Here is a 23,469-nt window from a genome sequence, read left to right on the forward strand (position 1 = left end):
TCACATTTTAATTAAGCAATGGAATGAATGGAGTTGATGTAGATTGGAGCTGCATTGCTGGCGAAGAACAGAACTCTCCACCCAAGTGGGCTGCTTGACACAGGTACCCACATTACTTTTCTTTTCCTCAGTAGATGTGAAATCTTCCTCTTTTATTGGGGGAAGGGGGTAAAAAGAAACTTTGTGCAACATTTAAATCCATTAACTTTTTTGTCACCTGTTCCCGTATTACCCACCACGTCCTGCTGTTAATGCTTCCTTGGTTATGCTCCTGTGAAGCATGTAGTTATTTTTTTTGTTATAAAGTTAAAGGTGCTATCAAAATCCATTCACATGTTGGCTGAGGCTCTGGAGTTGTTCTCCAGAACCTCAGCCAACATTTCCTTTGCCTTCCCACCATCACAGGAGGGCTGACCTCTATTCATTTTCTCCTCAATGCAGCAAGGCTATAAATAGGATTTTATACCTCAGCACTACAGTGGTGCCAAACAATGCTCCTTACTTTGGCAAATGATGAAAATTATGAACAAAGTATTATCCTGTCCATTAATTGGTACAGAATTTTGTAACCGGTGCAGTTTTTAAATAAATGCTGATTTCACTTTGACTCAAATCATTTGGTACACAGGCTGGGTCCTACCATCTGTCACTATCTGCCACCACATCCGACTGGCAAAAAACACAGACTGAAAATACTGAACAGCCACAAAATGGAAAATAGCGGCTATGTATGTGCAAAGTAAAGAATTCTGAGTTGAACTTTTGAATCAAACGTGATAAATCTTAATTATAACATCATTATATAGCATGTGCTCTTATACAAAGTACATATGTGATCTTGAACACAAACTGTATCCCTGAAACTTTGCTAAGATTTTGAGGACTTCAGATGAATCAATTTCCCACATGACAATATTAGTAAAAGTCTAACATGATCTAGGACTCAAAATGACCAGCAGACATCCTGGCTTTTGAATCGGAGGCCCTGTCATCTTTTGATTTAGGCAAAGCGACTATATTCTGATTAATAATTCAGTACTCCAGACTTAGCCATAAAGACACAAGCACTATGAACAGAAATAGGAAGAATGCTTGAGAGAATGTGAATTAACTGCTTCTTTACTGGATTAATATTAGACACCTTAAAGTTCCTTAATTAAGACAGACAAAACTTATAGACTTTCCTCCCCCCCAGAAGAATTCTCATAACTCTGTTTACAACTTGCCTTGCTCACATATTCCGCTGTGTACCAATGTGCCAAAGAAGAGCTTCCCATAACAAAAATCCTGCAGACAATTTGACAGTTATCCTAAGCTAAAACTTAACATCACCACTAATTTCTACTTTCCCCCTATCTTTAATGAATACAAGGGTAAACTCTACTTATTTTGACGGCATTCTAGATGCACAGAAAAGAGGAATGTAAAATGCATTTACATCTGAATTCTTTCCCTTAAACAAGCATATATTTAATCCTGAACTGAATTCATTGTATTCCCAATTAGAAACATAAAAGATATTAAAAATTCAAGACATTCCTAATTCATTTTAATGTTAGAAATGCAATCTAGTCCATATAATATCAAAAATGCAGCAATTACTTGAAGAAATAATAAAAGCTGACTTAGGACTTGATATCCTTCAAACTATCTAGGTTTATATAATTATGCAAATAAAACAAAAGCAGTTAATATAAAGTATGTAAGTATAGTGGTTTAGGTTACATTTTATTGCGTCATTTATAGGGCAATAGATTACCATATGTGGCTTAATTATTTATATTCTTTAAATCTGCATACTAAAAGCATCTATGTACCCTGTAAAACCATAACTATTAAAGCTAAACTGCTTTGTAAGCATCAAGACAGTTCATCTTTTTATCAGTAAAATATAATTATAATGCCTTTCTAATATTTTCTATGTTTTGTTGCAATAGAAGACACTAAATACACAATCACATGGAATTCAATGCAGGAAACAAACAGTAAGGAAAGTGTAAATACTGGACTAACCTGAGCTGTTCTCTGGCTTGCATTACCACAAAATCCCAAGTATGATTGATCCTTGTGTGTAGCCGGTTGTAATTGTCCTGTAGGAATTAAAATATTTGAAAGGGATTTAAATTACAGCTTGGGGAAAAAAAAACGAGATGCTGACATGGTTGTCTCTATGCACTGCTATCAAAATTTCAGAAATAATGTTGTTACTGCTAACAGTGTGATCCTTTGTGACCATGTGTCCAATTACAGTATAGAACTGGAATGCATACAGGTTACTCAAAATTATAAGCACGTCCTTCTCTGGAGAGCTTAGAATACGATTGCTGCTCATTTCCAGAAGGCAAGGTGCAGTTAAAGAAGATGAACACTCCCCCAGGGTGATAAAACAGTAAACAAAAGATGAATGACTTCTTTTTTAAAGATGTGCTGGTCTTGCTCATCACTAGTAATAATATTCTGAATAAATGGGTTGAGAGAAAAATTGCATATTGGAAATTTGAGAAAATTGCATTTGCCTTCAGACTTTTGTTTTAATAAAGTTCAACTTGATTTTTGAGTAAACATGCTAAGGATAATTTTGCATATTTACATTAATAGTGTGAACTTCCTCACCAGCACTATGAATTGGAAGTTTGGGGAGCACGCACAAAATTTCTGAGATACACAACGAGCTAGCAACACTAATCAAGACACTACCCTGATTACTTCAGGCTTGAATTAAACAGCTACAACTATACTACTACATTTTAGAACTGTGTAATGCATGGGTATTTCTGGGAATTTAATCCACAATCAATAAACCTAAAACACACTATTATTTTGTTTGTAGCCAAAGCAAACTTCAACCCTATCCAAATCCACCATTTAACTGGCAAATTAAAGACAATGAATTTATTGCTATGAATTGTGCCAAATGTGAAGCAGCTATGTACAATATATTTATTAGATATGTGACCATATGAGCTTTGCAGTGATAAACGCTTGGCATTTTGCATTTGGGGGAAGTCTGGGAGAAGCCAGGAAGGATCTAAGCCTGTGGAGTTGGCATAAGTATAGGCGGAAGATGGCAGAAAAAGGTGGCTATCAAGTGCAAGTTTGGCAATAACAGCATTTCCATCAAAGCACTGCGATGCTCATGAGAACTTCATGGGATCATGAGGCTCTGGTGATGGATGGCTAGCCTACATTATGCAGCAGATATTGTGAAATTTTCCTGTTTTGGACTTGGGAATGAAAATGGAGCCTGGAAACACAACTGTAGATGACAGCTAAAAGTGGTCTACAAAATATCAAAACTGGTTAGTAGTCAGGACTTAATCAGGTCTTAAAATAAATTTCTGCACAATACATTTTCCACAGCACCTGCTACGTAGCCCCAATTTACTTCAAAATTTTATGGCTGATGTGCATATTAGTAAAGGAGACTCACATATCTTAAGTATGGCAATCAGGCAGATTCCATTTTCAAGTGCTGTCAATTTCAACAATTCTTCTAATATGTTCAATTGGCATGCAGGATACAGATTTCGTAGCAATGGAAAATCCACCCTCCGACCCTCACACTTTTTGTTGCAGAGCAGCTGGGTTGTATTTGTGTGGTGGATGATAACACCACATTCTAAGTTTCAAGTTGACTGTGCCCAAGCTGGGATGCACTGGTGGCCATTCTAAGCTGTCATGGTCCGGATTGGGGTCCCTTTAAATTTAGCTTGTTTATGTTATGATCCGGACCATTGATTCCCTGTTTTCCCGTGTCCCTCGACTTTGGTGATTAGAGGCAATTAACACTCGGCTGAACCGGTAGTTTATAGTCTCTGGCTTTCAGCCGTTTGGTGCGGGAGCGTTTGCAAAGTCACCAAGGTACGGTGTGCCAATGTCATCTGGCCGGAGCAAGCCTAGTCTCTGCCGAGGCGAATGCCGGTAATTCGCCTTTCCTCACCGGAGCAACCCTGTCAAGTTACCTCGCCAAAGCCAGCCTGCAAAGTTTCCTCATCAAGGTGGGTCCGTCAGTTAACCCGCCGGAGAGAATCAAGAGCCGCTGTCTACTGTTCCTGGGCCGAGTCGAGAGCTCGCCACTACCTGGAGGTTCCAAGCACCACGTCCACGTCCTGGCTCCGGCGGCATCCAAGTACCATGTCCACGTCCTAGCTCCGGCAGCATCTAAGTACCACGTCCAAGTCCTGGCCCTGGCAGCATCCTAGTACCACATCCACGTCCTGGCTCCGGCAGCATCCTAGTACCACATCCACGTCCTGGCTCCGGCAGCATCCTAGTACCACATCCACGTCCTGGCACTGGCAGCATCCTAGTACCACATCCACGTCCTGGCACTGGCAGCATCCTAGTACCACATCCACGTCCTGGCTCCAGCGGCATCCAAGTACCACGTCCAAGTCCAAGTCCTGGCGGCATTCAAGTACCATGTCAAGTCCTGGCCCTGGCGGCTTCCCAGTTCTGAGTCAAGTCCTAGCCTTGGCGGTCTGTGATTCCTGTCCTACCCCCTTGTCTGAATCCCTTCTCTGCCCCTCTTTCCTCTAGCTCTCGTCTGCAGCCCCCGCCTGCACTTCGGTCTAGTTCCATCACCGGAGCCAGATAGGTACTGTCTGGTGTTCATTCATGTTGGTCTTGCCTTGTCTTGACCTCCGCAGGGTAAGTCAGGCCGTCTTGCCATTGCTCCGCGGGGGGTCATGTCTTGTCTTGTCTGGTCCTCACCTCCGTGGGGTAAGTCTGGCCATCTTGTCATTGCCCCACGGAAGGTCATGAGTCCCGGTCCTATGTCCTGTATCCAAGCAGGGGGCCCAACTCTGTGTTCTGTGTATGTGTCTATGGTTCCATGTACCTGCTCTCCCGAGACCAAGGCTCTGTTTTCCATGTTCCTCTTCTCCCTAGCCCATGTCATGTCCTTGCCTGGTCCTGGGGTCCGAGCCCGAGGCAAGACTCAGGTACTGGGTCCTTGCCTAGTCTCTGGCTCGGAGTCCATACCCTAGCCTCTTCACGTCTCCTGTAGTTCTGGGAGCCGATTCCGAGTCCAAGCCCAGACCCTTGGTCCCAGCCTAGTCATAGTCCTGAGTCCTTGTCCAGTTCGCTATTTCCTGCTCCTGCCTTGCTCTCCTGGTATCGAACAATAAACTAAATCTAAGTAACCTCACAAGATGTGTCTTGCATTTGGGTCCACCCTTGCTCCCAATGGCCCGCCACTGTGACACTACCACTGAGCAGTAAGATGAGAAGATTGAGGAAATACATGCAGAACAGGTCACGATGATGAAAAAGACTTGTAGACAGGAGCAATAAAACTCATAACTTCAATTCAATCCATCTCAGGACATCCACCACAAATCCACCGACTCCTGCAGCTATCTCGAATACATCACCTCCCCCCGTCTCCTTTAACGATGCAATCTCTTTCTCCCAGCTTCTCTGATAAGGTTGCATCTATTCTCAAAATGAGACTTTTCCCTGCAGGAGACATCCTGCTTCTAGGCTAAACACTGTGTGACTGAGCCCTCATCCACATCTCCTCCATTGTCCACACTTCAGCTCTCCTCTGTCTAAAGATTAAAGGTTAGCTGTATTTGTCACATGCACCGTACATTGAAACATACAGTGAAACATACAGTGAAATGTGTTGTTTCTGTCAACGATGGACATAGTGAACAGCCCACAGTACCACCCTGCTTCCACCTTCTACACATTATACCCACAACTTACTAACCCTGACTCACATGCCTTTCGAAAGTGGGAGAAATCCAGAGCACCTGAAGGAGACCTACACAGTCACGTGCAGAACGTACAGACTCCTTACGTTCACTTTCGGGAACTGAAAGCTGCTGTAAGGAGTTAGGCTAGCTGCTGTGATCCCTTGCCACTTTGCTCCTTGTCTTTCAATCCACCAGCTTCCTCACATAGCCCATTATTCTTCAACGTTTCCACCCTCTGCAATACGATGCCACTACCTGTCACGTCATACCCTCTCCACCGCTTTCTGCGGGGACCACTGTGGTCTCTATAGCTCCATGATCTGCTCACCAGGCGCATTCCCCCATAAATGTAGGAGGTGCAACACACCCATTCCTACACCTCCTCCCTCAGCATCATCCTAGGAATCAAACAGCCCTTTCAGATGCATTTCCTCCATCCTCGTCTTTTGCACTTGATGCTCTAGATCTGGCCCACTCCACACTGGTGAGACCAAGCACTCTGTACCTAATGGCCTGCCAGAGATCCCAGTTTAATTCTCTTTCCATTCCACATCAACCTGTTAATAGCCCTCTCTACTGCCAGAGTGAGACCAAACTCAAGACAGAAAAGCAGCACCTCATAGGCCACCTGGGCAATCTGCAATCCAACAGCATGAACAATGGATTTACCAGTTTCAGGTAACCTGCTCTTCCAGTCTCCTTCTCTCTCCTGCTGATCTACAAGGACCTTCCCCACATACTTTATTTACAACCCATTTTCCTCCGTCATCCAGTTTCTTCCCCTACCTATTCCATCTGCCTGTCACCCACACATTTCTTCCATTAGGTCCCCTTACTGCTCCACCTGTCCACCAATCCTCACTTACCTGGCTCAACTCTTCACTTTCTCATAAGATTCAAAAATCCCTCTTATCTCCACTTATCACCTCCCAGCCAACTGTCTCCATGCTTTGCACTTCTGTCTGACGCAATCTGCCCATCAGCCCTCCTCACCTGGATCTACCTATTGCTTACCAGCTCCCACCCTACCCCTCCACCCTCTCCTCTTTATACTGGCTGTCTCAACTTTACTCTTTCTTGATGGAAGTCTAAGCCTGAAATGTTCACTGTTCATTTCCCTCCACGGATGCTGCTTGAGCCACTAAGTTTTTCAGCAGTTCATTTCCCAGTTTCCAGCAATTGTGACCTTGTAAATCTATTTAACTTCATGTTGCGTTTTGGAAACTGCCTCCTCCATTATCCTGCCATATTATTTCACCCTATCAGTGAAATCACCTTTGTTCCAATTACTGACCTCTCCATCTTGACTAACCTATCTTTCTCAGTTCTGATGGAGGGCACCAGACTCATAAGACCATAAGGCATAGGAGCAGAATTAGGCCATTTAGCCCATCAAGTCTGCTCTGCCATTCAATCATGGCTGATCCTTTTTTCCCCTCCTTGGCCCCACTCCCCAGCCTACTCCCCATAACCTTTGACACCGTGCCCAATCAAGAACCCATCAAGCTCTGCCTTAAATGCATCCAATGACCTGGCCTCCACAGCTGCCTGTGGTAATAAGTTCCACAAATTCACCACCATCTGTCTGAAGGAATTTCTCTGCAGCTGTTTTAAATGGACACTCCTCTATCCTGAGGGTGTGCCCTATTGCCTTGAAGACCCGAAATGTTTCTTTCCACAGATGCTACCTGGCCTTTGAGTTTGCCTACCGTTTTCCATTTTTATGCAAGAACAGTTTTTAACATTTCCCCAATGACAGATACAAGCTGAATGCTTTAAAGTTTCTTTCATTTCTGTCTCCTTCCTTTTTGAATAAATGAACTAAACTTACTAATTTCCAAACTAATGGAACCTTCCACACATTCCCATAAGTGTAGGAGAATGAGGGGAGATTTGAGAGAGATATACAGAATTACCAAGGGTATAGACAGGCTTTTTCCACTGAGGTTGGGCAAGATTTTAACTAAAGGTCATATGTTAAGGGTGAAATATTTAGGGGAGACTTAAGGGGGAACTTCTTCATTCAGAAGGCTGTGAGAGTGTGGAATGTGCTGCTAATGGAAGTGGAGGATATGGGTTCTATTTCAGCATTTAAGTAAAGTTTGGGTAAATACTTGGAAGGGGAGGGCATGGAGGTCTATAGCTCAGGTGCAGGTTGATGGGACTAGGCAGAATAATAATTCAGCAGAGATTAGATTGGGCCAAGGGTCCTGCTTCTGTGCAGTAGAGCTTTGACGCTCTGAATGTTAGAACATTAAAAACAGTGGAAAAATCTTTGAGTCAATTTTTTCAGTACATTGCCTTGAGACTTCAGTAGCTGCAACAATTGATGGTGTGGCACAATTGGGCAACTACCATCTTACAGCTCTGACAACCTGGTTCATTACCGACCTTGGTGAGGTCTGTGTGGAGTTTGCACGTTCCTCTGTGACAATGTGGGTTTCCCCTGGATGCGTCCCGCCTCATGAACACAGGCAGGTTTATAGGTTAATTATGCACTGTAATTTGTCCCTAGTACGTAGGCGAGTGGTGAAGTCCAGAGACATACGGGGAGAATAAAATATAAATAAATTTCAAAATATAAAGGCTTGGACTCTGTGGAACGATGCCCCAATGTATCACTCTGTGGCTAATTTCCACAGTACCTCTGTCTTGATGATAGAAATTTTCCTGGTTTCTTTCATTTCTTCAGTTCCTGATTTGCAACTGCTTCTGATAAATTCCTTGTAACATCCAGTGAAAACGGATGCAAAATATATTTCACCTGCCATCTTCCCGATTTCCACTATTAGTTCTCTAGACTTTTATAGCATCAGTCACTTTGCTTACACTCTTTTTTCAAATATTACAGAAGCTCTTTACTACCTGAGACACATCCAACTGACAATGACTAAGTTTCTCACACATATTAAGTGCTGGTGACAATAGGCGATTTTACTCCTACAGTTTTCACCAGGCAGAATGAAGAAATTCACAACTGTTTTCAGGGAAGGGTTGAAATCACAGCTTTTTGCGTGTTAAGAATGACATTATTCTCAGTATCCTTGAGCTCCGTTTGGACTTGGAGCTAAAGTGCTGCTCACAATGGGGCAGATGTTACAATCAGTGTGGTTGATTCAAACGTCTAGTGCAACAATATCTATTTTTGGGTGGGCATTAACAATTTGGCAGCAAATGCAATTCAAGGAAAGGGCTTATATACTTGATAAACTCTGCCAAGTCTCCCAGCATACCTGTTGCCTGCAGCCTGAGTGCTTTACGATCAGCTGATTGCAAGTGTTCCCAAGTTAATCCCATCACTTACTTTTCCAGTTTCGATAAAATCCCAGAGGCCATTCCACTCTTTCACACATTTTCTAAGCCTCAAGTCAATGTGCCTTCCTGATTCTCATATCCTCTGACTTCCTCAGCACCCAAAAGTTCTTCGTCTTCAATAAATGTCAATGTCTGAGCACCCACAACCACCCACATTGCACTCCTAAATGACTAACCCCCTTATCCTTAGAGCTCCACTCAACTACCAGAGGAAACATTCCCTCAGTATCTCGCCTGCCGAACATTGTTCTTACAAAATTAGAAAGCGACAGTGTTGTTTTACTTGGCAAGTTTAATTTCCCCCAATATTAACTTTCTCACTCTTAGTGCCAGAGGATTAGATGGGACAGCATTTGTTAAGTGCATCCAAGAGGTTTCCTTGAAACAATACTTTGAAGGTTCAGTCATACAAGGGGCAAGGAGAAAAGACTGAAATGGCAAGGCTCAGGAACGTGGGTTGATGAGAGATGGAATTTAGTCAATAAGAGAATGGAAGTTTCGGAAGCTGAAACCAGACAAAGGCTTTAAAGAAGTAGGAGTGAACCGGAACAAGGAATAAGGAGGGCTAAAAGGGGACCTTGTTTAGTAGGAATAAAGAAAATCCATGGCATTTTATACACTCATTAAATACACGAGGCAGCTCAGGAGAGGGTATGGCCACTCAAGGATGAAAGGAAGGAATTAATGTTTGGCACCTGATGAAGTGGGTGAGGTATCAAATAAGTGCTTTGCATCATATTATAATGGGGAAACATGTGGAGGATACTGAGATAGTGAAAGAATAGACTGATATCAAGGTGGGTGGCAATGTTGGGTCTTCTGAAGGTTATCCCAGGTTTCGGAGAGAGCCAAGTGAGGAAATTGCAAGGGCCCCTGTATCCTCTTTAGATATAGATGAGTTTGTAGAGAACTGGAGAATAGCTAACATTGTTTAAGAAAGGCAATAGAGACAAACCAGGAAATTATATGTCAGTGAGCTTCACTTCTATGGTATAGAAACCAGTAGAGAAGATTCTTCAGCATAGGATTTCCTCACATGGGAGAAACGTGGACTTTATAAGGATATTCAGCGTGGCTTTGTAACATATCTTACGTAACGCCCTGGGAAAGGTTTCACTGCTAATGTAATGGTTTTTTCTGTAGCAGCAGTGTTTGGGTTATGGCTTCGGAATTTGGGCTGTCCAATGAAGGGAGTGTTCTTTTCTTGTTGGATGCCTGAGAATGAGGTCATCTGGGTCTTTTGTTCAGTGAGAGATGAAGACAGAAAGGAGAGGTCATAGACAGCAGGACGAAGTGGACTTGTAGTGGGGCCAGGAGTCCACGAAGCCTGGGGAAATCAATGGAGGACCAACGGAAGGGGAACTGTGAGCTCCAATGTGCACATTACACTGTTTCATTAAAACGGGCCCCTTTCTTTTTGCCCTTCTTTTCTAACCCTTTAGTCAAATTAAGAATTAAAGAGCTAAGTTGCTTTATTGCACATGGTGTACTTTCTGTTATTTCGAGGTACTGATTTGTAACAGGGGAACCGATTACACAGCATCCACATAAACAAGAGGTTTTGTACCTCAGATATCACACGTTTGGCCGGGCCAGAGATTGTCTACCCTAGACTAACGCCACCGGCCAAACCTGAGTTACAGTTATAAACTTGATTTGGGGTTTTTTTTTTTGAGAAGGCAATGAAAATGATTGATGAGGTTAGGGGAGTCATTGTTGCCTATATGGAATTTAGTAAAGCATTTGACAATGTCCTTCATGGTAGGCTGATCCAGAAGATTAAGGCACAAGGAATCCATAGAGTCTTGGTAGATTGGATTAAAAAACTGGCTTGGCCAAAGACAGTGGGCAACGATGGAGGGGTGCTATTCTAAATGATCAGTAATGTTCTACAGGGATCAGTACTGGTGACATAATAATGTGGAAGAAAATTTGGGGGGGGGCTAATTAGCAGGCTTGCAAATAATGCAAAAATGACTTGTTAGATGTATATAAAATTATGAAGGGAACCGATATAGTCAGTGTCATTTTCCCAGGGTAGAAATACCAAATTCTAGAGGGCAAAGCTTTAAAATGAGGGGGCAAAAATTTAAAGAAGATTAGCAATGCAATTTTTTGTACAGAGTAGTGAGTGCCTGGTTAACTTACTGCCAAGTTAAACGGTGGAAACAGATGTCAGTAACATTTAAGAGGCATTTAGAAAGGCACAATAACTGTCAGGTGGTGGTCGTGCGATGTAGACCATGTACAGGCAATCAAGTATTAGATAAGAATATGATACTAACTTCAGGAGTTGGAGGCACATCACTCCTATAGCAGTGGAAAAAATGTATCAACATACACCATTGTCTGCCAAAGCTCAAAGGAACCTACTTTTTCATGCCAGCTTGAATTATTGTGCTTGACTGATCATAACCGAGTAGCTATTTAGGAACACACAATACCTAAAGCAGGGTAGAATAGATATAGCGATTTTTCAATTGTTATACATTTTGATTTTAGTGACCCAGTTTCAGTTTGATTAGGAATATACCTTCTTACTAGTAACATTCGAGCTTTGTTCATTGCAATTTAACTGCAGTTTCAACTAGATACAATTATAAACATTAACTTATATACATTTTAAAGGAAATCTCAATATTTATTTAATTCAAGACATAAGAGACATACATTTATTTAACACTTTTCCAAATCCAATGGATAGGTAGTAAAATTGTGACATTTAAGTAACAGACAGCAAATCCCCACACAACTATATCAAAGAAAGGGATGCAAGATTAAATTGACGGAGAGGAAAAAAGTACCTTACCTTCTCATAGTCAACCAAGTCTCCCTGCTTCTTTATGTTCTTCTTGGCTAAGTAAATGGCTAAATGATAGAAGATTCTTGAGATTAACACTTGGTAGCTTTGGGGGTTGAACCAGGTTATGTTTCACGGTTAAAAATAAGTTTGTTTTGCCTCTGAACATCTGGTAATAGATGTATTTTTCCACAACAGTCCATTGAAAACTGCAGATTTCCAAAACCTTGAAAGTGTTAAGCATTGCATCGTGAAATGCTGTGTTTGAAGATTCACCAAAAACTAAAGTCAATTAGGAAGGGTCTTGTATGTATACATACCTAAACTTGAAAATGTTTCTTTTTTCCTACTAGGATGTGTAAACCAGAATACTCAAAAATTTTTTGGCAACTTATTTGTACACTTCTTTGTATTTAGAATTAATACGACTATTTTTAATTACTTTAAGCCATTGGCAAAGCTTGGCGTTGTCATTCCTCACCAAGTATCTTTTTAATAGGTGATGATGCAATCTTTTTAAGTGCAGGTGGTGAAGTAAATTTAGAGAGAGAGAGAGAGAGCTATCCATAGTTTTGACTCATTAACCATGAACAAATACTGAAATGTTCCAAGTCAGAGTTCTGTGCAAGGGGAACTTGCATATATTCTCATGCAAATGAAGCTCACTTTTCAACAGATCAAAAATTTTAGAAATGTTTACAACTTTTAAAAAAGTTTTGATTGAAACAACCATTGGCTATAACAGAAATTTATTGGATATACTCTTATTTCAACTTTCTATTAAATCATGGTACACTGATTTTGGAGTTAAGTATTACATTAAAGTATACGGCTCTCAAAAATGGGCATCAAACTGGTCCCATATACATCTGCAGCTCTCTTTGGGGGCTAAATACCTATCTCAGGTAAAGCAAACAAGTTTTGTTCATCCCCTTTCAAACTTCCCTTTTACTCAGGAACTCTTTGATAAAAAGGCTTTCCCTTTCTTTTCCTCATAAAATTTCCTCCCTTGCAAAGATTTTTCATTGCCTACTCAGTATTGCACTTTCCATTAATCATGGAAAATACTTCAGATATATATTTATTGGTAGAGAAGTATGTGTTCATACAAGTAAATGTTGAAAACAATCACTATTTAAAGCCGTAACAATTAAATAGCTCAATTAGAAGTAGATTATTTAACTTTTTGCTAAAAGTAATTTTATTACATTAATATTTGAAAGTTCACTTACCGTAATCAAGTTCTGTTGCCGGCCATTTATGTGAAGTCCAGTAGTAAGGGGTCTGGTAAAAATGATGGAGAGAGGTTATATATAATGACACATGCAGTACTCTCATGCGGCTTCAAATAGCTGGATGTTTTCAATGGAGTTTGTCATGTTCAGTCATTTGATGTCTCCTCCCAAATGACAATTCTCCCTGTTCTAAGATGTAACAGTTTATAATGATATAGCACATGATCAGCGATGGAGAGCCTGAAAAGATGGTTTCTGTTTACTTTGAATCCAGTTTGAAAATTACGATTTTCACATATAGTTGGAGCTTATAAATAAAAACCTATGTACAGATACAAATAATACATTTGGTGACAGCAGTCAGAGTGTAAGGCAATCTGGTTTCCATTTGGCAACTATCCTCCACCAGTGGCTAAGGAATAGAAACATAGCTCCATTTTAAACAGTGGTAGTGATCAAATCACTCAACGATTGTTGATATTGTTGTTTTACTGTAAGCTATAAATCATACTCCATCTAGATCGCGCATTAGATATTAAAATACAGTGGATTTTGGTTAATTGGGACACATCAAACCAGTACATTTTGGCCCAATTAAGTGGCTGCCCCATTTAGCTGAAGTTTCATGGAAATAGTGAAAAGGGTATACAAAAAAAAATGAACTGAATAACAAATTAGGTATTTAAATGAAGCACAGAACAAATTAGAACACTGTTGATATTATTGTTATGTTTATGGTATTGGGAAGCTGAATGACACATGAGAGACAGAGAGGTGAGCAACAAACATGCAGCTGTTTATCTTGCTTGTAAGTCATCTACCCAGAATGCTCTCTAATATTATGTTCAATACGTAACACACAGAGAAGTTTCACAGCGACACACAGGGGGAAAAATATACGTGAGGACAAAACATATCCCTTCCCTTTATTGTAAAGGTTTCTCCCCCTTCCCATACCTAGACCAACTCCCGAAATATTAACGATCAATGCAGTAACCATCAAATTCAACCAACAACAAAAAAAACTTTTTTTCCCTCTAAACCACAGAAGAGGATAAGACTGCCTCTATGCTTGGACGTAACTCTGTAGATTATTCTGCCCCATATACAGAGGTTTAGTCACTAAACTAGAGAATCAATCTGTCTGGAGCCCACCTGTTCCTGTGAGACAACCAAATGACTTGGGATGACACCAAAGCCATTTTATCTCTTGATGGTGTATGTATAGATCTTGGCTTGGGTATTGCATTGACCTTTTTAAAAGCCTCTTCACAGGGATCTGTCCACTGCCAGTGTGTTGATTTATTTAAAAGCTCATAAGGTGATTTCAGAATGTTAGGAACAAACTTTGCATAGTATGTTATTACTCTTAAGATCTTAATTGACTTACACTCAGTGGTGATGGAGCCTCCATGACTGCCTTCACTTTTAATGGCGCCTTGTGAAACTCTGAGTGGTCGATCACATGGCCCAAGTATTCAATAGAAGGTCGAAAGAACTCACACTTGTCCTTCTGGACCCTTAGGCCATTTTTGTGTTTTTGTAGTGCAGCATCCAAGTTTGTTTGCCTGTTTTTTTTTTTTGGTGCTCAAGCTCGTTTTTCCCCAGTAGAGAGCAAGTCATGCAATTAACACTGAACCCCCAACACCCACTGAGGATCCGGTCCATTGCTCACTAAAAAAACGCAGAAGCCAAGGTGATGCCAAACAGGAACCTTTAGTACCTGAACATGCCTTTGTGAATCACCATGGTCAACAGTTCCTGTCCCTCTGGCTCCATATGCATCTGCAAGTATACTTGACCCAAGTCATTTTTGCTAAATGTCTGTCCTCCAGCCAATCCTGCAAACAGGTCATCAATGAGGGGAAAAGAACATTGTTTAGCTGTAAGAACCAGGTTAATGGTTATCTTGAAGTCTCCACAAAGCCTTAAGGACCCATCCCTTTTTAGGACAGGAACCACTGGAGTTGCCCATTTCCTTACACACACTAGTTCCAATACCGTACTCTGGACCAGTCTTTCCAATTCAGCGTCCATCTTTGGTTTGAGGGCATATGGAACAGATCTTCCCTTCAGGCATTGCGTGTTGCATCAGGCATAAAAGCCAGCTTAACAAGCGATTCCTTTCACACTGCCTATTCTTCGTTGAACACTTCCGCGTGTTTCTTCAATGCCTCTTGTAGACCAGAGCTCCCAGTGATCAAGTGCAATTTGTGCCTCAACCACAAGCAGCCCAGAAGCACTGCACAACTACCTTTAACAATAAACAGTGCAAGATTCTTTCTCTGCTCATTAATCTCCACTGTAACATGTTCTACTCCTATCACTGGAACAACCTCGCTAGCATAAGTCTTTAAAGTCAACCTTGCCCCTTCTTTGTGTCCTGTAGCAGATAAAATATGCAAGGCTTCTTCAATCACAGTGTGTCTTTCAGTCCATCCTGAGTATGCTTCATCTTGTTCACATTTCTCTTCATTCCCCACCCCCCCCAAAAAAGTATTTTTTCTTTATTACATGTTTTGGTTGACAGTGTCTTTTTACTTTTACGGGTGCATTTAATATGTCCCATTTTGCCACAGCTTTGACAATCGAAATCCTTATGCCATATTCTTTTGCTGAATGCCCAGTTTTACTACAAATGATAACAAAAATGGGACGAATCAGTGTCTTATTCTTAAAGTCAGTAGAAGCTTTATGAACTTGGGTAATAGCTGTGATTCTTTAGCTGCCATTTCCATTGATGTAATAATTTCTATTGCCTTATGTAATATTCGTCTGTCTTCCGCAAGCAAATGTTTCTAAATTGCCTCAATATGCAGACCACATGTGAGTATCAAGCAAGCTGTCATTCAGCCCAAAATCAGAGTTCAAACAGTTGCTTCAGTACCGCCACAAACTGAAATAGACTTGCCTTCCTCTTGATTCTTTTATGGAATCTAAACTCTCAGCAATCATCAAATTTAGGTCAAAAGTGGGCCTTTAAGATTTTGAACTATGTCCTCACAAGGTTCATCTCCAGGCTTAGCAGGTTGCACTAGGCTGCATAACAAATTAAACTTTTTTTGCACCGTTCACCGTCAGAAAAGTTGGAACATGAATATCATCTGAAATTGCCAGTGCAAAATATTCAAATCTTTCAGCACATGAAATCCATTGCTCTATTGTTTCATCACGTGGACCCATACTTCCAAACATTGTCACTGTTTTCAAACACAATCATGATCCAGAAAGGTTAACTAGACTCTCTCCCTCTCATCTGTTTTATTTAACCGTCCGGTCTCATTCTTTCTCCTCAGCTTCTTCACACATCATTCTTCCTGCATCCGTTTACTTTTCACTCACCCACATCACAGTGGTACTCCAGCAGCATTGCACACAGACATTTTCTTGCCGAAGGGAACAAAACAATAAATATCATGAGGACTTATCACCCCATTACCCGTTGTTATGTTTGTGGTGCTAGGAAGCCGGGTGACCAAGAATAACACACGCAAGACACAGAGAGGTGAGGAACAAATGTGTAGCTGTTTGTTTTGCTTGTAAGTCATCCACCCAGAATACCCCCTCACATTACGTTCAGTAAAAAACAGTGCAGCTTGACACCAACCCACAATGGGCAAAATATACATGAATGCATAACTCTAAATCTGTATTAGTTCCTAATAGTTATTGGAAAAATTCATCCAGTGTATGCTGCAGTGTTCTTTTGACTGACTAAGTGAACAGTATCCGTGGAGACACCTAGTGCAGATAACGGACAGCCTTCATACAATGCTTTCAATGATTGCATCCGCCAAATCTTCATTTTCATTGTAATGTTCAAATGATTGTTGATACTTACAGATCCTTTGTAGTTCCTCACTTGAAGAAGTGAAATCATTTTATTTTCACTCCCAGCCATTTCTGGCATCTCCAAGCCTGAATGCTTGAAATTGTAGTGTGCAAAACAGTTCTAAATTGTCTTACTGCTTATTTCTCACCAGCTATCAGTGACAAAAATCACTGCTTTTTGAACACAAACACACTCAAATGATGCCATTTAAAAACTGTTCACTCTAAGCACGAGTTGTGTCTAACAACCACACAAGTGCACGACTGATGCCAGTTAGAAACTGTTCTGCAAGTTTCCCGCCCCAATTAAGCAACATATGCATCTGAAATAAACAAAGGGAATTCCCATTTTTAAAAAAATTAGTTTTAGTTCTTTAAGGGGTTTCCCAAATAAACAGCTGCCCCAATCAACCAGTGGCCTAATTAACCAGAATCCACTGTATAGTTTTTCCAGCAAACAGCAGAGTTTTAATTATTTTAGCATACAAAAATTAATACAATTTCAAGCGCATAGATCTTATGACACTTTAACAACAAACGTGCTTATAAAAAGGTGACAAGACATCACAGTATTTGTTCCAGTACATTACATGGGATGACAGTAAATATAGTTAGTGCTTTTGGGTCACCAAAGTGGCTACCGATTTCCCACAATGAGGCCACTCACACAGTGAAGGGGCAACACCCCATTGTCTCAGTGACCTCCAACTCTCCTTCAGTATTTTTCCCTATCCCTCCATTCCTCTTCTATTCCATACTCTGGCCTCTTATTACTTTTCCTCAAGTGCCTATTACCTCCCTCTGGTGCCCCTCCTTCCTTTTCTCACTCCCCACTGCTAACAGATTCCTTCTTCCACCTGGCTTCACCGATCACCTTCCAGGTAATCCTCCTTCCCCTCCCCCCACCTTTTTATTCTGGTGTCTTCTCCCTTTCTTTGCAGCTCTATAGAAGGTTCTCAGACCGAAACATTGACTGTTCATTCAGTTCCACAAGTGCTGCCTGGCCTGCTGAGTTCCTCCAACATTTTTTGTGCTGCTGCTTTAGATTTGTAGCATCTGCAGAATCTCTTGTTTATGATCATAATATTGAAGCAAATTCAGAATTACACCATTTCACCAGTTCCATTCCCTACAGACAGGGGCCTTAAATATGTTAAATCTATGAAAATGCAACTGAGCTACTGAATACATTTGTAATATGGTGTAGTGCTCAAGTCACATGTAGTAACTTTTCTTTACTTGGTTAGAGATATCTTTTCAATTAAAGCCTTGTAGGAATAATATTACAAACATCAACATATCATTATATGTTTTTTTTAATTGAGTCCATATTATTAGACAGCCTCTGGTCCAATTTAATATCGGTAGAGTGTGATGCAACATTTTCTCTACCAGTAATATTAAAGAAAGCATTGCTCTAATTGAAAAACCTTGTTTTGGAGCACTAATCCCCTCAAGGAGCATCACCATTCATGTACAAGAATTACATGGGGACCCTGATTTTGAGGTGTTGCTATTCCTTAGAGAAGTCAATCTTCGTGCAAAGGGAAACTGGTGATATTCCAAAATAAATAACACAAACAGGCACACAGGAATCAGGTCAGAAAGGTTCAACTGAAGTCACTACAGGAGCAACTTCTATGGGAAGGTGAATCGAATATTCTTTTAAGAAAAAAATTTTGATTTGTTCATTAGATTACCAATTTAACTTTGGTGTCCATTTTAAAACATCATTATTTATGTTCATATCAGCTTGCTTGTCCAGATTTAGATATTATAGAACTTCAAATAAACCAAGGGGTTCCCAACCTTTTTTATGCCATGGATCCCCACCATTAACCAAAGGGTCCTTTGGACCCCAAGCTGGGAACCCCTGGAATAAACAGATTCAGCGTTATTAATGCAGTAACTAGATGGTGGTTCAAAAAAAAAGGCATCAAGGAGTGTAATGGGAAGGGACTGAGCATTAGAATGTTCTGTTCTTGGAATGGCTATTTTCTAATGGTTCTTTCTCATGTATCATTCCAATTTTGTTGCCTCCTCTGTACTTCTTCGCACTGCCAAGGTACGCTGAATGCAAAGTATTACAATGAACCGCCCACTTCACCTCAGCTCTCAATGCAATTGAGACACCAGGGTGGAGGCAGTTGTCCAATCAGGCTAGAGATTAGAGTGAGTTTTTCTGGAGATGTTCTATTGTTGTTATGTGGGGAGTTCCTTAAGTAGTGGACAGTGTGGCAATGGTACAAGACACAGAGTGCATCTACATAGGAAAGCAGCATCCATCATTAATGACCTCCACCACTCGGGCCATGCTCTCTTTTCACTGCTGCCATCACGAAGGTGGTATGGGACCCACACCACCAGGTTCAGGAACAGTTATTACCCCTCAACCAACAGGCTTGTGAATCAGAGAGGATAACTTCACCTGCCCCATCACTGAACTGTTCCAACAACCTACAGACTCACTTTCAATGACTTACCTCATGTTCTTGATATTTATACTATATATTTATCATTTCTTTCTCTTTTGTATTTGTACAGTTTCTTTTGCACATTGTTATGTTGGGTGTGGTCTTTCATTGATTATATTATTTCTTGGATTTACTGTGCATGCCCACAAGAAAAAAAATCTCAGGATTGTATAGGGTGACAAATTATCTAAGTACATATACACGTTGAACTTTGCAGATACGGTCAAGAACCTCACTGACTGCACTTGATTTGAGTGCAAAAGGCCATTATGCCACTTTCAGTGAATGTTAGCCTATTTAACAAATTAGATCTGAATGTGTATTGATGTTACATGCAATACCTGTTGATAGCACCAAAACACCGTGAAACTCAACTGCCAGCCAAATTTAATTTCATAGGTTTAAATACTTCCTTTGATATTATAAAATAACGACTGGTTGACAATTCCTGAATGCTGAAAAGTTTCTCTATTTGACAAAACACATTTTTATTTCTATTTGTTACTCTCAACGTTTGTTCCATTAAGTTTGAAATGCATTACTGTACAAAGGCATTTCTGTCCAAGAACCAAAATCGTCTCATACATATTCACCATCCTACAGATTATATGCATGATAACCACATGGAAATTTTGTTAGTTTCACAACATCGTACCTGAAATCGGTAAGGAGAATCATCTACCCGCAAAACTAAATTCTTTGGATCCTTCAGTGGGTAAATGTAACCATACTTTATTATTAAGTCACCAAGGTGAAATGACTCTACAAAGGAAGGAAAATTTGCAAATTAATTATAGTTTATTTTTGACAGCCTAGATTTGTCTGCTACATTAAAATACAATTTTTAATCTCAGAATATGAAACATCGTTGACAGGTTTGCTGCCAAATTATGGCACAGGCAAGTCAAGTTTTTAAAAAAAACCCATTCAAAAAATCAAGTCAATTGGCTTATTTCAGAGTGAGAGAGAAGATGAATCAAAAAAATTCAAATCAAGTCATTTGCCAATATTAACAGCATTTCTCGTATTAGAGTTCAAATATATCACCAGATAAATCTTCAAGGACCAATTGGCACCACCAGTTCGTTACATTCCATTCCAATGAAAGAGGCATGTTTTTGAAACACATCCCAATAATGGCACTAAAACACTTATTTTTTTAGCTGGGAAAACCCAAGTGCAGATATGGAGTTGGAAGGGTGCTACCATGAGAGGTTGAATCTTCTGCTCCACCATGCATTTGTGCCCTCAATACTGGTAGAAGTCATCAGCAATGCCAGAATCAGGTTTATTATCACTGACATACGGGATTCTGCTTACTACCAAGCATCTTCAGCCTGGCATGGTTGGTACAGAGGAAAGACATGGATTGAATAGGTTTCAGCAGAGGTCAGCATTCAAGAGGGCCCTAGTGAGCCTAAAGTACAGCCTGCGGTTGCAACCAATTAGTTCTTTAGCAGGTAGAAAATGTTGCCTTATAGTTTTATCTAATGGGATTGTTATGCAATGTCATATATTTCCATTGAAAAAATACTATGTATTTCCTCTTCACAATTCTGAACATAAAGCTATAAAGAAATCAGGTTGTTTACACAATCTGATCAGTAAATCTGTGCATAATAGACATAAAAAGCTAAAACAGTTGTTAGCATTCTTGTTTTATTCAGAGCTGAGGATAAGCAATGCAATCCACTGCATGTAGCTCAACAAAATCATTCTTGAAGGACCTTTGTAAGAGAAACATATGAAACTGCAGGTCAATGACATTTACCTGTAGCCAGTGAGGTAATTATTACCATGTGTGAATCATGATGATAATCAATGTTAAATGTAAATAGGTTAAGCTCTGGAACCAGGACAATAAACAAGGGTTAAGAGGTAAAAGCTAGATAGATCGATGGGGAGAAAAATATCTGTTCTGCTTTATATGGAACTATTAATTTCAGCCAGCTTAAGATAATAAAAACTGCCAGAGCTACATGTCATTCAAGAAATTAGATGATGGAATAAACCTTTGATTGCTTGAACTTTGTGAACTTGCAAGGGGTCTGTCTTGTATCTATTGGATAAGTTGCCAGGGTGTTTAGTACTTCCAACCAAGCTCCCAGATAAAATGCTGACCTCAGGGGACAGGTGATTATGTGTAGATACTGCTTATTAAACAGGAGAGGTTAACGCAGGCCATCTCAGAAGATCTGAACAAAATAACGGGTCTATGAGTTCAGTGATCAGAGGAGCTGTAGCACAGACAGTGGCTCAATTACATCATAATCTTCTGCAAGCAAGCTAGACAAAGTTAGAATGATAATGTAAAAGGGAAAGGATTTTGTCTCATCATTGTAAATGGGTAACTTGGACTGTAACTGTGCTTCATGGCCAATATCCAGGCATGAAAGTCACAAGGGGTCACTAACTGATACTGGTGGATTAAAGTCAAAGTGTTAAATAAGATACTTGAAGGTGACTTTAATCCCCATGTGGATTCAAGGCAAAGAATAACGGGAAAGACAGCCAAAGGGAGGAGAAAGGAGGAATAATTTTACATTGATACTATTTGGGAATGTGTCAGTGCTGGAGATCAGAGACAGAAATACTTACTCAGGAGAACTGGCAAAGGAGAATGATAGAGCTACAGATGAAACTCACCTTTGCATATCAGTGGCAAGGTTAGTCACCTGGTGATGTTTTCACAGGACAGCCCTCAAGAATGAAGCCGTCCAATCTGAAAGGGATAATGACGGCTTCTTTGGGGAAAGGGCTGAAAGAACAGGGCTCTCCACAGTACAAGCACTCAGAACAATCAGCCTTAATATTATGATATTACCCTCTGCTTCTACTAATCATTACTAAAAGATTTACTGGCATTTACCTGAACACAAACAAATAACTAGGGACCTAGATATTTTAAATCCTATAAAGTAAATTTATTATGAAATATGCATATGTTACCATATAGAAGATGAGAGGTAGAAGAAATACACAATGGACCTGATGTGGAGGGCATTCGAACTGGTTGCATCACTGTCTGGTATAGAGGGGTCAGTGTACAGGATCAGAAACAAAATGCAGTACGTTGTCATCTCAGCCAGCTCCATCATGGGAACTAGCCTCCACAGCACTGAAAACACCATTTAAAAAAAAAAAAAAGCAGCATCCATCATTTAGGACCCACATCATCCAGGACATACCCTCTTCTCATTGCTACCATCAAGTTGGTGATACAGGAACCAGAGAACATACACTTCACACTTCAGGAACAGTTCCTTCCCCTCTGCCATCAGATTGCTGAATAGACGATGAACCCATGAGCACTATCTCACCATTTTCTCTCTTTTTGCATTTACTTAATTTTTAGATACTTACTGTATTTTATAGCTTTTATTATGTATTGCAATGTACTGCTGCCACAAAACACATTTACAGATTTAAACCTGATTCTCTATTGGAAAGATTCATTGCCCAGACATCTATTATGGATACTTTTCCACAGCATTGTGTCCATAACAGAAGTTCATGCAACATTCTGGACAGGACATTGGCTGGTTGACCAAAAGGTGACGCTCAGAATTATCAATTAATGGTGCAAATCAATTAAGTTTGGGAATTGGACAGATACCATGAGTGACTCAATACCCAGGGAAAACTTCCACGGAATATGCTGATAGGAAATACAAGTTATGTGAGGATTCTCAAGAATAACAAACAGAGCTCAGAACCATGTGCTCAAACACACCAAGGAATAAAATCTGAAAAGTGGGCCGCAAGGCAAAATCTCAACTGTTTGCTTTGACTAGAAAGAAAACACTAATGTTTTGTAGCAGAAAACCAGCAGCAAAATTACAATCGATGTATCTGACCAATAATAATCCACATTTCTCTCTCTGCAAACATCAGCTTGGGAGGTTTCCACCATATGCACTAATTGACTTTATTTGTCCACATGCTAGAGCAGTAAAAATTTGTGGATAGAGAAAGAAAATGGGCAAAAAATCCATAATGTGACATTGGATTGAGTGAATTCTGATAGACTCCAAGAGTGGAAGGTTTCTCCTAATCATAAACTCACAGCTAATAGATAGGTTGAAGGTGGCAGGATAAATACAGCAGCAATG

At 40.3% G+C, this 23,469-nt stretch overlaps 1 protein-coding gene across 1 annotated transcript in view; it reads right to left on the reverse strand.

The window, feature by feature from the left end:
- The window catches only part of rgs11 (regulator of G protein signaling 11), a 172,504-nt gene that overhangs the window by 103,358 nt on the left and 45,677 nt on the right, over window positions 1-23,469 (reverse strand). The window contains exons 4-7 of the mRNA XM_072267311.1: window positions 20,013-20,119; window positions 13,050-13,101; window positions 11,827-11,885; window positions 2,014-2,090 (exon numbers count right to left, since the gene is read on the reverse strand). Of these exons, the coding sequence (XP_072123412.1) occupies window positions 2,014-2,090; window positions 11,827-11,885; window positions 13,050-13,101; window positions 20,013-20,119 (295 nt within the window). The remainder of the gene's footprint in view (window positions 1-2,013; window positions 2,091-11,826; window positions 11,886-13,049; window positions 13,102-20,012; window positions 20,120-23,469) is intronic.

Source organism: Mobula birostris, chromosome 9, assembly GCF_030028105.1.
Source record: "Mobula birostris isolate sMobBir1 chromosome 9, sMobBir1.hap1, whole genome shotgun sequence".
NCBI lineage: Eukaryota > Metazoa > Chordata > Chondrichthyes > Myliobatiformes > Myliobatidae > Mobula > Mobula birostris.